This window comes from Chelon labrosus (assembly GCF_963514085.1).
Source record: "Chelon labrosus genome assembly, chromosome: 2".
Lineage (NCBI taxonomy): Eukaryota > Metazoa > Chordata > Actinopteri > Mugiliformes > Mugilidae > Chelon > Chelon labrosus.
Genome location: NC_140338.1, coordinates 13,940,367 through 13,953,858, shown reverse-complemented (window position 1 = coordinate 13,953,858; position 13,492 = coordinate 13,940,367). Strand labels below are relative to the sequence as shown.

Below are 13,492 nucleotides of genomic sequence, written 5' to 3'. Positions count from 1 at the left end.
TTCTGACCTGGATGATGTCATCTCTGAGTGCTGCGCGCACCCACGACGGTTGGCTTGTTTACCTGTAATTCGCTGCTGCTGTGGCTAGTCCACAACCTCAGGAGTTGAAGGTCAATCTACAGACCCCGGATGATGATAACAGGTAACTCCGGACTCAACAGGGAATAGCACTAGCGTACGATAACAAAGTATTGGTGAAATTAATGACTTTCGCAGCAGATAATGCGTTATTTAGAGGCTGCGTTTCGGGTATTTATGACAGCAGGATGGTGCATGTGAGGGAGCATGTCACCCATTATGGCTCACTGACGTGTTTTACTAATTTCATGAAATTAATTATGGACGATGGCACAAAGGAATAGGCCATATTTGGCTTCAGCTACACAGACAGAATACGTGTTGGCAGGATCAGCTCTCAAGAATAAAGCTTTAAATGGTAGAAACACATGGATTAGACCTCAAATACAAAGAGAACATTTCTGGAGAAGTCAAACAAAGTCTAACAAAGTCCCAAAATTTTGCATTTATCTCACGCTTTGAACGACTATAAGAAACACACAAGGGTGCTAAAGGAAGAGATGAGGAAATAAAAAGAGACAGAAATACAGATGAAGTGCAGTGGAGAGTTTATCAATCAATCATCTGTGGTGTGGAGAAGGGTCACAGGGGAGAGCTGCTGCCTCACTTCTTATTAGGGAAGGTCATTTTGTTGTTATGATGCAGAAAACAATCCCAAATTGCTACCCCGAAGATAATACAGTGAAGGGTTAGTTTTGAATAGAGAGGAATGAGCTCCTGCACAGTAGGTTAATGTGACCGCGTGTGAGTCAAGCAAGAGCCAATAACAATAAGACTATGCCTTTCCTGAGGCAGCTGCATAACGTGACAGAGTTTAAGAATAAAACATGTTCTTGCTTTTCGAGGGAATTCGCCTGGTTTTGATCAACGCTGATGTTGCCATAGTAGACAGATCTGTTTGCCGTCTCCCATGTGACAACAGGGGATTACTTTGTTTAATTTATATTCTCTTTTCTTTTTTTTAATCTTTGTACACATGAACTCAAAGACGAACGTCTGCCTCGGAGGGTCTGTTAGCACAATTAACTGAAGAATGAGCTGTAATTAAAGCCATCTGTGGACAATGCATTGCCCTCTGCGCTGTCAAATGACAAACCCTTTAAGGGTCGTCATATTACAACTAAGTCAAAACAATATGGATGCAACCTGAGTCTGCTTGTCAATGAGTCTGCTGAGCCCCTTCTTCCAAAAGGCTTGTCAATCACTCCAGATCCAGGCATGTCAATCAAGCCTGTCATACCCCCACCTTCTTCTAGGGCTAATATATACTGTGCTCCGGACTGGATTTGTCTTTTTTTTTAATCAAAATCAAAATGGCTCTCAACACACATGTGATATCGAAAGCATTTATTGACTTTTTTAAACCAAGGACCATCATCTGTGTCACTTTAAAGGGGTAGTTTGGTTTCTTTATAGTGGGGTTGAATGAGGTGCTTCAATGGTCAGTGTGTAACCTTCAGTAGATGATACGTCCTCTGTCTTGAGAAGCAGACAGGAGTACAGGCACGGAAGCCAAGTGGCGGACTGCTGTGAGCAGCAAAACGTATTTTAGCCACACATAAACAAGACCCACCTAAAAGGTTTACAATGCATTATCACTGCTTTCACCTCTCGCGTCACAGCCACCAGCCACTCCACTGACAAAAACAATAATTTTACCTCGCAGCATGTAGAAGTTCCCGGTCACTGCTGCTTCAATCGGATAGAAATAACGTGCTTCCATAAACTGAGCTTGTGTCGACCAACGATACTAAAAGATGCTTAAAGATACTGCACTATTCCTTTTTGATTTGCTTTAGTATCAGACGGTGGCGGTTCACGCTTTTGTGTGACATTTGTCTGACAGCTGCCAAGTAAAAAAGGTGTACTAGTAATGGTAGTAATGGGAAATGTATTACTATAGTTACTGTAGATTCATTATCAAGGCACTAGTTACCACTAAGCAGTAACAACAGTGCACCACCACAGCACTGCCACTGATTATTATCTAAGTGGGTTAGATGAGCAGATGTGAGGTTAGGGGGGAGAACATGATTTCATCTGATGCTATGTGATATTATGCGACCATGTTTGTGAGCATGTGACGCGGTGATGGCGTAAAAGCATCAGGCAGACAGTGATCGGGCCTGACGCAAAGCCTCATGTGGGAGAGAACAGGGGTGACAGTAGTACACCTCATAAGGTCTTCAGTGGAGAGAGCCAACCTCTGAATAATGGCGCACCAAATTCATTTAGCCTTCGCAATCCCTTGATTTGTGACCTCCGATGCTTTAAGCGTCTCCAGCCGGAGACACATTTACACCATTTTGCAGCCTCCAAGACAGCGCTGATTAAAGAACAAACAAGATCGGAGCATCTGTGATATCGATCCCCGCTTAGAAATAATAGCCGGGTGAAAGAAGCTAATCAGTTGTGGGCAAACTTTTGACACAGGATTCGGAATAATGAGGCCGGCACATCCCTTGTTGTGACATCTGCCTGTTACTATAGTAACTCACATCTTGACATCCTCGCCGATGAAACACCGGTTCCTCAGTAGCCCCGCCCACAGCTGTACACCAACAATGCCGAAGATGAAGAAAACGAAGAAGCACAGCGCCAGCACGTTGCCCAGCATGGGGAGTGTGTCTAGCAAGAGGGTCACCAGGATACGCATACCTACCAGAAGACACACACACATATTTATACACATATTTACAGCATAAATGCCTATACTAGACAAAGATAAAGTAAAGATTTACATGTGAGGAAACCTTAGCTAAAAGAAAAATGTCAGTCACAGGAAGTGTTGGCTAGACTTTTGAAATCTAATGAATTCCCCACTAAACCGAAGCAGTGCAATTAGCTGAATAGCAAATAATTGGAGTTCAAACACTGATAATTGGTCTCTTCTCCAATCCCCTGAAGAGCACACATACAAGAGTTTCCTCCTTACTGCTTCTTGACTACTGACTACTTCAAACACGCTCTCAAATTTCACAAGAACCCGTCTCTGAGCCAAGGTCACGGAGTGCAAAAAATAACCCATAAAGTTGGCCGGCTAGCTCGTGCGGCATGCCGTTAAGCGAAAACACAAGCATCCTAATGAATCCTATGACTTTGTTCACCGTGCCCTGATACGTTTATGCACGCGCCCATCAAAAGGAAAGCCCCGCTTGTTGGGAAGCTGAAGAAATGAAATAGAGCTGGCGGCGTAATCAGAGAGTACAAGGACGGCGACATGTTATTTTGTTGTCCTGTCTGCGACTAATGACGTTGTTTCCACATCAGATGAACGGGGCAAAAAACTGTGGCACCTTTTACGCATAATTAATAAGGATGGAAAGTTGATTGGACAAGTTGTCACAAACTTGTTTTGCACAGTCATCATATTTAATATTTAGCTCAGTGTGAGGTTTTCTAAAGTCCACCATCCGCAGACGACGTGAGCAGATGCTTGGAATATTTTATGCCAATGCTTTGACAGGCCTTCACTGCAGCCGTCTACAGTCCTTTTCTTTTGCCTTCATTCTGGTTTTCGGCAATTAAAACACAGTTTGATACGAAAAATGAAAAAACAAATCTACTCAGCTGTCTTTTCTCTTCAACACCTTTGGCCGGCAGTGTGTGGTGGATGTGAACACACTTCAATTACAGGCTTAAGCACAGAATCAAAACAATGAAAGATAAGAAAGTAACTGACCTAATAAATTCTGAGCGGGCTGCATGTTGGAGGAAAAAGGAAAAGGAGAAAAACTCACTGGGAACTCTGTTGATGGCTCTCAGTGGGCGGAGAACCCGAACTGTCCGTATAGCTGACAGGCTGACGTTGTGTCCGTCCAGTGAGTACTCCAGCATTCTGCAGAGAGGGAAAGCCACCGCCGCGTCATTGGCATCGGGACCAGCCTGACCTTGGCAAACCCTGAACGTCTACAGGGACTCCAGCAGAACACAGTATCTGGGATACATAGCCTTTTAGCTACCAATCACCGAGGTCTCTGTCTCTCAGGACCGAATGATGCGATTGTCATTCTGTGAAGCTATCATACACACACACACACACACTTCTGTCGGTACGAGCAAGCACACGCACACACGCTTGACATTTAACTGGCATTAAACAAGAGTCTAAGCTTTACACAAAACACACACATACACACTTCTGGCTCATATTTAATGTCAAATGTGTGTGTGTGAGTGCATGCGGGTGTGTTCGTGTGTCAAACACTCACCCCACTATAACAATGAAGAAGTCCAATCTGTTCCATGTGTCGCCTAGGTAACCGGTCTGACCTATGACCCCGAGAGCGACCATTTTCACCACCATTTCGCCGGCAAAAAACACAAAGATGCCGTCGTCCAGAGCCTGCACAAACACCCGCACACACAAACACACACACAGAGGATTAGTGGGGGGAAACAAAAATAAGGCAAAAACTTTTCGGACACTTGATGATAAAATATCACAGCTGAATGTAATTAGTTTGTAATTCCCGAGAGACGTAGACAGAGAACATGCATGTACATCTTTACAAGGCTTTTTGAGGGTTAAGGTTTCAGGGTAAAGTTTACAATTAGGTTAGTGAGTGCATTTTATCAATGAATGTCCTCACTAAGATAGCTCTACACTCTTGTGTGTGTGTGTGCGTGTGTGCATGTGTGCTTTACCTGCAGCAGGAAGGGGGTGCGGTCACAGGGCTGGAACATCCCCAGGGTCACACAGTTCAGCAGGATTGCCAAAATGCTCACACGCTCAAACCATGTGACGCAAAGTTAAGGGTCAACAGTTTGGGAATTAAGCACAAAATTCAATATTAGCACAATTCACTGGATTAACTGACAGACCTCTAATAGTCACAGTGAGCCGAGGATTTAAGGAGATTATCGTTTGTTGGACCCACTTCCCATCCACTTAGGTGTCCTCCCCTTTTCCACCACAGCAAAGTTCCCCAGGGACTGGGAACCTTTAGTGGTGGTGCCGTCAAACAGGGCTGTGTTTACTGAGCCCACGTGAACATGAAATTTTCTAATAGATGAAATTCAGAATTGTCGCAGGCCATTAAGGTTCATTTTTGGTGGATGGTAAGTTAATACATGTTTAAAAAAATCTGATTGCTCACTTTTAAATCTTTGAATACTGTTGTGTTACTCCTGCCCATCTCCTGTGATTCAGACAATCCTTGGCTCGACCAATTTGCTGTGGATTACGCACCATCCAGCAGTCTGAAGGAACCTTCTGGCTCATTGTAAAATGAGCTAAAAGGCTTAAACATCACATACAAGTAGCTTCTGTATCTCCGGCGCATTTGGCGCGATAAACAACGTTATTTCAAAAGATATAAGCTCAGTTGATGTTTTAATTACCATGGTTTTCTCCCCTTTAGATACGGTGACTTTGAAGACCATCGCACACAATTCCCATAATTTTCATACTCATCAAACCGCTCAGTGACCCCTCTTACCCTGTGTGGAATCATCTGCATTCATTATGTTTCTCCACTGATTTGTTCAAGCTTTCCCTTCTGTCGCCCTTAAGTATCCGGTCAATGGTGATGTCAGTAACAACCCAGAGGAAACCCTGAAGAAACTAACTAGCTGAAGTTAAAGGTCCAGCCGTCTCTGTCTTGTAGTGTGCAAAACATTAACAGACTGAAACTAGAAAACATCTATCTGAGGTTTTGCATGTGCATTACAAGCACAGAACTGAATGTACTAACCTTAACTTGAATGCAGGTAGAAACTTGCTGATAAGCTTAAACGTGTCATCCCTCCTTTACAAGCACAGCTTCTATCAAGACATCTAAACATCGCGTTTAATATTTACAGCTACAAAAATCAGACAGCTACCATGAAACAGTAAGACGCTTGAAGTCAGTTTATGTGTAAACTTGTGTACGCCGTGCGTTTGAGCATCTGTGTTTCTCGCTGGCTGTCAAACGCAGAAGAGGGAGCGTGAATCAGAAGTGAAAAGCAGACAGGTTTAAAAGGAGAAAATAGTCAGAAGCAGTTGGATTTGTACAAACACAGACGCGCACATTTGAGCGCAAATATGAAAACTGCTGAATGGGTGACAGGAATGTATTCAAGAGCCAAGGACGCATGCATAACAAAGCCGGGAGCATGCACATGGACACAGACACACGTGTGCGCGCGCGCGCGCGCGCGCACACACACACACACACACACACACACACACACAGACACACATAGAGTCCCCTTCGCGGACACTTTGCTCTCGAGAGGGCGGAAAAATTAATGAGAGTACAATCCTTTATCACCCTTGAGACAGAGAGAGAGAGAGTGAGAGAAACGAGAGAAAGAGGGAGAGAGAGAGAGGGTAATCCAGTGTCCTCCCTTTGCTATGGTTGCCATGGGAACCCCCATCTCACCGTGGGAACTGACTTCTGAGTTTCACAATCCGCTTGCATCCTGTCTGGACTGGAACACAACACAATTAATACACACGCACGCACACACACGCACAAACCTAAACACATTCACACAGACAATAGAAAAGGATGTCCTTCAGCACAACTCCTACAGAAGCATCCTTCATTTCCTCAAAGCTGAGGAGGGTCCTTTTAATCCTGCTCCATCTGTGTAAGTTACAGCGGCTTAAATAACCCCCGTCCATAAAGCACACACTCACACCTACATACACACACACAGGGCACACACGCACGCATAGTTAAACAAGGGATGGGGCAGGGTCAAGGTGTGAGTGATGGATGAGATGGGAGTATTTCCACGGCTGGCACATCATTCAATATCAGCGATGAAACGCAGAGGGAACGTCCTTTCCTCTGTTTCACTCTCCCCATTGCTTTTCCGTTATCTCATCTCACATTCAACCTTTCCCTCTATCATCTCTCATTTTCCTCTACAGCCCTTTTTCCCTCTCTTTGGCCCAATTATTTTTCTCTCCACTTTGCTCCTCCTGCACTCTGTCTCCCCCTCTTCCTCTATATAGTGCGGCATAATTTCCCATTTTCATTCCGTATCACTTCTTGCATATATTTTTGCCTCTCCCATCCGCTCCCGTGCACGTACGCGCTCCTTCCTCCGCGGAACGCCTTTTCTCTGCGCCCTCCCCGCCTGTTTCCACCGTATCCACATGCGACCGCCCTTGGGTAGAGTTCTAGTCTTCTGTCAGAAACCTGAGTCTGAGCCAACAGATAAACTACAACTACACTTAATAATTAACATCGTTGGAGAGATGGAGAGGCCGAGAGACGTACAGGGTGGGAGACAAAGATATAGATACAGGACGGAGGAGGAAAAAAAAGACAAGGAACAAAAGAGGGACTGTTAGAGATGAAGAAAAAAAAATGTTTGATGCTTAAGCGAAAAAAGTGCAGCTGAGCTGAATGATAAGAGAGGCTAAGACCCTGACAACTCAAGCTTTTAAGTGTAAACAACTGCAAATGTTGCATGGCCTCCGTGCTTTGTCTTTTCTCCCTAATTGCCTCTTGCTCTTATCGTCACATCCTTCCTTCTCACTACCAAAGAACCACCTCCTCGTCTCCTCTCTCGTGCCCTCCCTCTCTTGAACCCCCCTCTCTGGTGCCAACACAGGTAATAAAGGTCAGGCAGACATTATAAATCAAATCAGATCACATCACCCTGATCTTTCTGGCATCATCCTCCACCCTTGGCTGGGATACGCATGCTAAAGCCAGCGTGTGGGAATTTCTTTTTTCATGCGATCCGTTCATTAACTTAAAAGGATCGTCCATGGGGACACTCGGGCCACGTCCGGATGCAGAGAAGGTCTTTCATGTCCCGGTGAGGTACCTCAGTCTCATGAGGCACTCTTTATAAAAGGTTAGATGTTTTAACTTACAGCTTTATATGCCACCATTGAGAAGACATACCACTTGCCCGCCTGGCTGTGAAGATACATTGGCCGGTGTATATCCTCCACTAGCATGACACGTGCTTTGGAGAGCTCTCTAGTGGACCATTCGACATTTTAAATTCTGTAAAAAATCTCCGAAAAGAGCCCATTTATTAAAAGCTTAATGTTTCCTTACTACAGACTTGATGGATTGTTGTAAAATCCCTTCACTAATTAAACCCCATTGGCCTATTACAAAGGAGGGATTGCGCTTATCCTGATTCATTTTTAAAAGAAACAAGGTGTATTGTTATTGGCCTTGTTAGCAGAAAGGCTCTATTGATGCTACGTCTTTTTGTCAGTGGATTGATTCGCTGCACTGATCAAGGCCGAAATATAACAACAGCCTTTGGATGGAGTGCCATAAAATTTGCAGCAGATATAAATTTTCCGTTATAAGATGAATCCTAATCACTTGAATGATTCTCTGATTCTATTTATTTGATTATTTATTTCTGTAGTGCCATTAGCAGGTATTTGTGTCTCAGTCTCTCTAACCCTCTCCCTTACGCTGTTGAGTTTGGTGCAAAATAAACTCTGTCAAGCTGGGTTTCTATGGTAAAATTAGCACAAATTGTTACAAAGCAAATACTGATAAGCTTTGTTTCACATACGCTGACTTCGTGGACATTTGCCAACATTTAAAAATTCTACAAAATACTGCTAAGCTCGTCCTGTATACCATCGGCTATACACAAAATCTCAGTGTAAACTTCATTCATTTAGTAAAGTTTACTAAGTCGCACTCTCATTACTTTAGCTAGCCGTGTAATATTTAAGCAAACATCTTTTGCGTTGGTCGGTCAAGAGCGGTGAACATCACAGGTTAACGTAACTACACAACAAATAAATCTTTTGTAAATTAGGTTTTACGTATATTTGCAAACGTGGAAACTTCCAGAGTAAGTAGCATTCATGAACACTATGATTATAAGGGAATATCTTATTATGCTAAGCTGACTAATGTTGTTTACTGATAATATAAAGTATAAGTGATCTGTTATGAATTAGGAATAATTCATTACAGATCAATAAAACCACTAAGAGGCCATGTACAGCGTTCTTACAAGAATGTGGTACTGCAATAAACTAAAATTACTAGAATAACAAATTATATGACACAAGCAGTCATGTGGTGGTTTACATCCATGTCTGTCCAGACAGTCTGCACTACATAATATTAGCAGTGAAGACACTCAAGGAATTCACGGTGAATTTGACATTTTGGATATGGCATAATTGCCGTATAAAGTATTTAACAATGGCCAAATACATGTTTTGTTAGGTCACAGTGAAGAAATTCCCTCAAGGTGTTCCTGAGATTTTGCGTTGACAAGAATGGGACGGACATTTGGAAAACAACATGCCTCCGGCTGCAGCTGTCCCCAACACACTGGCACAGAGGTGTAAAAGTCATCTCAATGGGAATCCTCTAAAAAAAAAAAAAAAAAAGGAACTTCTGTATATGAATGAGCAGTCTGCTCCCTCGGCCTCACACTTCCACTTTGGCACCGGTGCACACAGACTTGATTAAACATAACCTAGTTAAACTGAGTCTGTCATGTGCAGCATGTGTGTGCGCAAGAGAGAGAGAGGAAGAGAGGGAGAGGGAGGGGAGGGGGGGTTCTGAAATGAAGGTGGGCCCATTTAGTCAAGTTGTCATGTCCACTGGGCCCTCCCCCTTTTTGTCTGTGACAGATGGTAACCATGGAAACGCCTGCTGGAGTCATGTTAATTGGCTGAAATGATTCTGACAGCTCACCCTACTTTGAGTAAGACAAGCCCCCCGCTCACCCCCCCCCCCCATCCATCGTTGTATCCTCATCACACACACATCAACCCAATTAGGGAACTGTTTAGGAAAAGGGAAAAGAAAAAGGGGAAAAGAGGGATTAATATTGAGAAAAGAGAGAAATAAAAGAGAGGAGGAGCCAAATAAGGAAGGCAAATAAGAAAAATGCTCGTATCGGAGTGACAGAATTAGCTTTTCTCATCTTTAAACAAAAGGAATAGCTCTGAATGTTTCATGCACTACTGAATAAGTTATGCCCCGTGTGTGTGTGTGTGGGTGTGTGTGTGTGGAGGATCTGTGCCTGCGTACGTGCGCCTACCCCCCACACCTCCACATGTGTGTGCGTCTGTGTGCTACATGTAACATGAAAGGATCGGGACAAGTGCCACGTGGAAAGCTCAGCACTTCACAAAGTAGGCACCTCGTTTCCCACTTACAGCGTTACGTCCCACAGATACAGGAAATAATAGAAATCGATGTGGCTCGGAAGGAAGGAGTGCAAGGCCACGTTATATAAGAGCAGAAGCCAGTCTTGTTTTTGTTCCAAGTAAATTGGCTGAATGTGCTGTAGGGTGAAGTGATGTACAGTATGTTGTAAACACGGCATTAAAGAGCATGACTGTTTTTCCTAAGAGGGAGGGAAATGGATGGAAGAGGGAAGGAGATAGGAAATTAATTTGTAATATGTACTGAGTGCAGAAGAAGCACAAATGAGGGAGGGTTCACCTCAGGAAAAAGGGGACTTTTAGCTCTCGGGCCTGTCCCCCTCCCACCCCGACTCGTCCTCCTCCTCCCCAGCGCGCTCACATTAAAGTCCCTGTCGAACAACGTCCACCCACATTACTACCCCCGCAGATCACTCAAAGTAACGCACGCGCGCGGACACTGTAAGGTTAAAGCATCAAGGAAATATACATGAATAAATATGAAGTGGGACGCCTGCCACCAACCAAGCTGTAAGGACTGACAAGCGAACTGACAGACGGACAGACAGACAGACAGACACGCAAAGTCATATGAAAACAAATTCTGCGAGCGGAAGTAACCAGGCCGTCGGGGCAGAGCTACACTGTTGCCAAGCAACCAGGTGATTCCTCTAAAGAGCCTCTCCATGGGAGATTCCCTCGTTTGTGTGAGGGCATTTACTCGCTCCTGTGTTCGTATGCTGACTTTACTGTGTGTGCGTGCATGCTTGTGTGTGTGTGTGTGTGTGATGGTAAATGTGTGCCCGGTAACTTAGTGCTGACACAGTGAGCGTACAATGTTCTGGGATGCGACCATGGTAACAACCCAGCAGGCTATAAAGGAGCTCAGTCCATGGCATTTGTAGTTTTTTTTTTTTTTTTTTTACTTCTTCTCCTCTTGGTGTACATTTTATTTATTCAGCAATTATGTATTTATATTTTATGGAGTACACAGAGTGCTGACAGTGGCAAATACCCACAGACGTGCACACTGACAAGTGCATGACGACACACACGCGCAAAAAAAAAAAGAAAAAGCTGAGGAGCGCGCACACACTCACACACACTCTCACACACACACACACACACAAGCACATGCAGAGTCGTAAGCTGTGGAAAATATTCAATTTGGAGAGCCTCAACAAATCCCTGAGGTGTTGCTGACGTTTATAGATGCTTCCGAGTATTCATAGCATCTCACACACTACAGCGCTGATAACCGCACACCTACTCACACCTTCCCGTCTCCAGCAAAACTGGATCGAGGTGGAGGCAGAGAGTGAGAGACGGGGAGGTGGGGGGGGGGGGGGGACGGTGGGGAGGTGAGACAATGAAGACAGAAGCAGAGCGAGGTTCGGGGCGTGACGTGAGTCTTTACTATTTGTGACTCCTTCTGCTGTACAAACGGGGGCCAGTAACAATGCAACTGACAGGCGACTGTAACCCTGGAGATTCATTAGGGCTTGTCACTATGGAAACGTCCAATCAGAAAAAATGTTAGCCATGTTTCCCCACAACTAATGGGTCCAAGGAAATACCTGAGTTCCTCCAAACACACACACACACACACACACACACACTGGCTACATAGGCATGCAATACTGTTCCCATCTCCCCCGTGTTTAAACATAAAGTAAACATCTAGGCGCTAGGTGCCTTGTATGTACAACAGCTTTGAGAAAGTGCAGAGCTGAAACCCAAACAGACAATGTCTCCCTCAAATTATAAACAGTAACACACGCATTATCGCAGTGCTTCAGGTGCACTGCCAGCAGTGGAGGATATGGGTGGCAGACAGCTCGAAGGCACCAGGAGCGGGGTGGGCTGGTTTGGGTGAGAGCCAAAAGAACCACCGGTGCCAGAGAGGGGTACGGCAGCTCATCCTTTTCCTTCTCCTCCTCCTCCTCCTCCTGGTCCCCCTCTTCTCCCTCAACTGACACATGCACCCTCTCCCTCTCCCCCTCCTCCTCCTCATCGTCCTCCTCCTGCGTTGGTCCTCGGTGCTCATGCAGGTCTGGCTCCTGGATGCCCATCATTGCCGTGCTGTGAGCAGCCTAAACCTAAAACAGGACGTTGGGAGGGGGGAAGGAGGGAGTTTCAGGACATGACAACATACGAAGATATGTGTGTGCGTCCATTAAATGTTCCTGCTGTTTTGCCTCGTGCCCGGGCACTGCAGCTCCCAAAACAAACTGGAACTGCGCTGAATCTCATGCCCGCCATGCTGTCTGTGAGCAAAGAAGAAAAAAAAAATCTTTCTCTGATTTTCTGACAATAAGCGACCTTCAGGAAAAGCAATCACAGCCAGCCAACAGCCCTCTGCAGAAAAAACATAAATCTACATAAATATAAACAGACTGGACTAATAGACATGAGCAAAGGTGCAAACACAGGGTCAGCGTTGACAATAGGAAGCTCTTACAGCTCTTCATACTAATCCTACAGCTGTGATGCCATTACTGCCCATGTTTTTAATCCACACTGGCTTTAAACAATCCGGAAACGTGGAGATAAAGTACCTCAGATGGTCATTTTATGTCACTAGACAGAGAATAAGCTGCAGCGTTGGGTACTGACATCTTCAATACACAATAAAATTTCCATCGTGGTGATTAATCTAAGTTAACTTTTTGAATTATATTTTTCCCCTGAGCTATAATTTGAACCACATGAAGTGCAATGCAATTGTGGAGCTGCAGATGCCTTTTTCTAAGTGCTGACTGAAATCTCATGGAGCTTTGCAATATCAGAATGATAATCTCTGTCTAAATTAAGCATGTGATCATAAGAGCAGACTCATTCCTTGGCTTCGGATTGTTTTATTATTATTATTTCACTACATTTTCTGCTTTGCTGGGCAGTACGCAGGGGGGGTTGGCAGGAAAAGATGGGAGCTGGAGCATGTGACACAGTCCACATTGTCACGAGTACACAGAAAACCCTTCGCACTGCTTCACCGTGTGCTCATTCCATTGCTTGTTGATCCCCAGAGATCCCTGGCAAATTTATTCCAAAGCCAATTTGTTATTAAGCTGGGGCAAGAGCAGAATCACTTGGACAACTTCAAGAAGAAAAAAAAAAGCAGGACAATAGAAGTCCGGGCCAACCCCGGGTCCACGCAGACGTATAGAATCTGCCTACAATGTGACAACACAACAGGAGAGCTGGCATGCAAGTTCACAGCTTACAGAGAAGTGAATCTGTGCAAGTGCATTTGATGAAAATAATGAGACTGAATCTACCACTATCCTTCTACCCTGTGTATTCTTCCGTCACGTAGCC

At 44.6% G+C, this 13,492-nt stretch overlaps 1 protein-coding gene across 1 annotated transcript in view; it reads right to left on the bottom strand.

Moving 5' to 3' along the window:
* The window catches only part of LOC311500294 (voltage-dependent T-type calcium channel subunit alpha-1H-like), a gene marked incomplete at both ends in the record, with an annotated part of 41,088 nt that extends 28,842 nt beyond the window's left edge, over positions 1 to 12,246 (bottom strand). The window contains 5 exons of the mRNA XM_084561600.1: positions 2,577 to 2,736; positions 3,819 to 3,916; positions 4,290 to 4,423; positions 4,726 to 4,809; positions 11,977 to 12,246. Of these exons, the coding sequence (XP_084417726.1) occupies positions 2,577 to 2,736; positions 3,819 to 3,916; positions 4,290 to 4,423; positions 4,726 to 4,809; positions 11,977 to 12,246 (746 nt within the window). The remainder of the gene's footprint in view (positions 1 to 2,576; positions 2,737 to 3,818; positions 3,917 to 4,289; positions 4,424 to 4,725; positions 4,810 to 11,976) is intronic.
* Between the last annotated feature and the right edge of the window lie 1,246 nt (positions 12,247 to 13,492).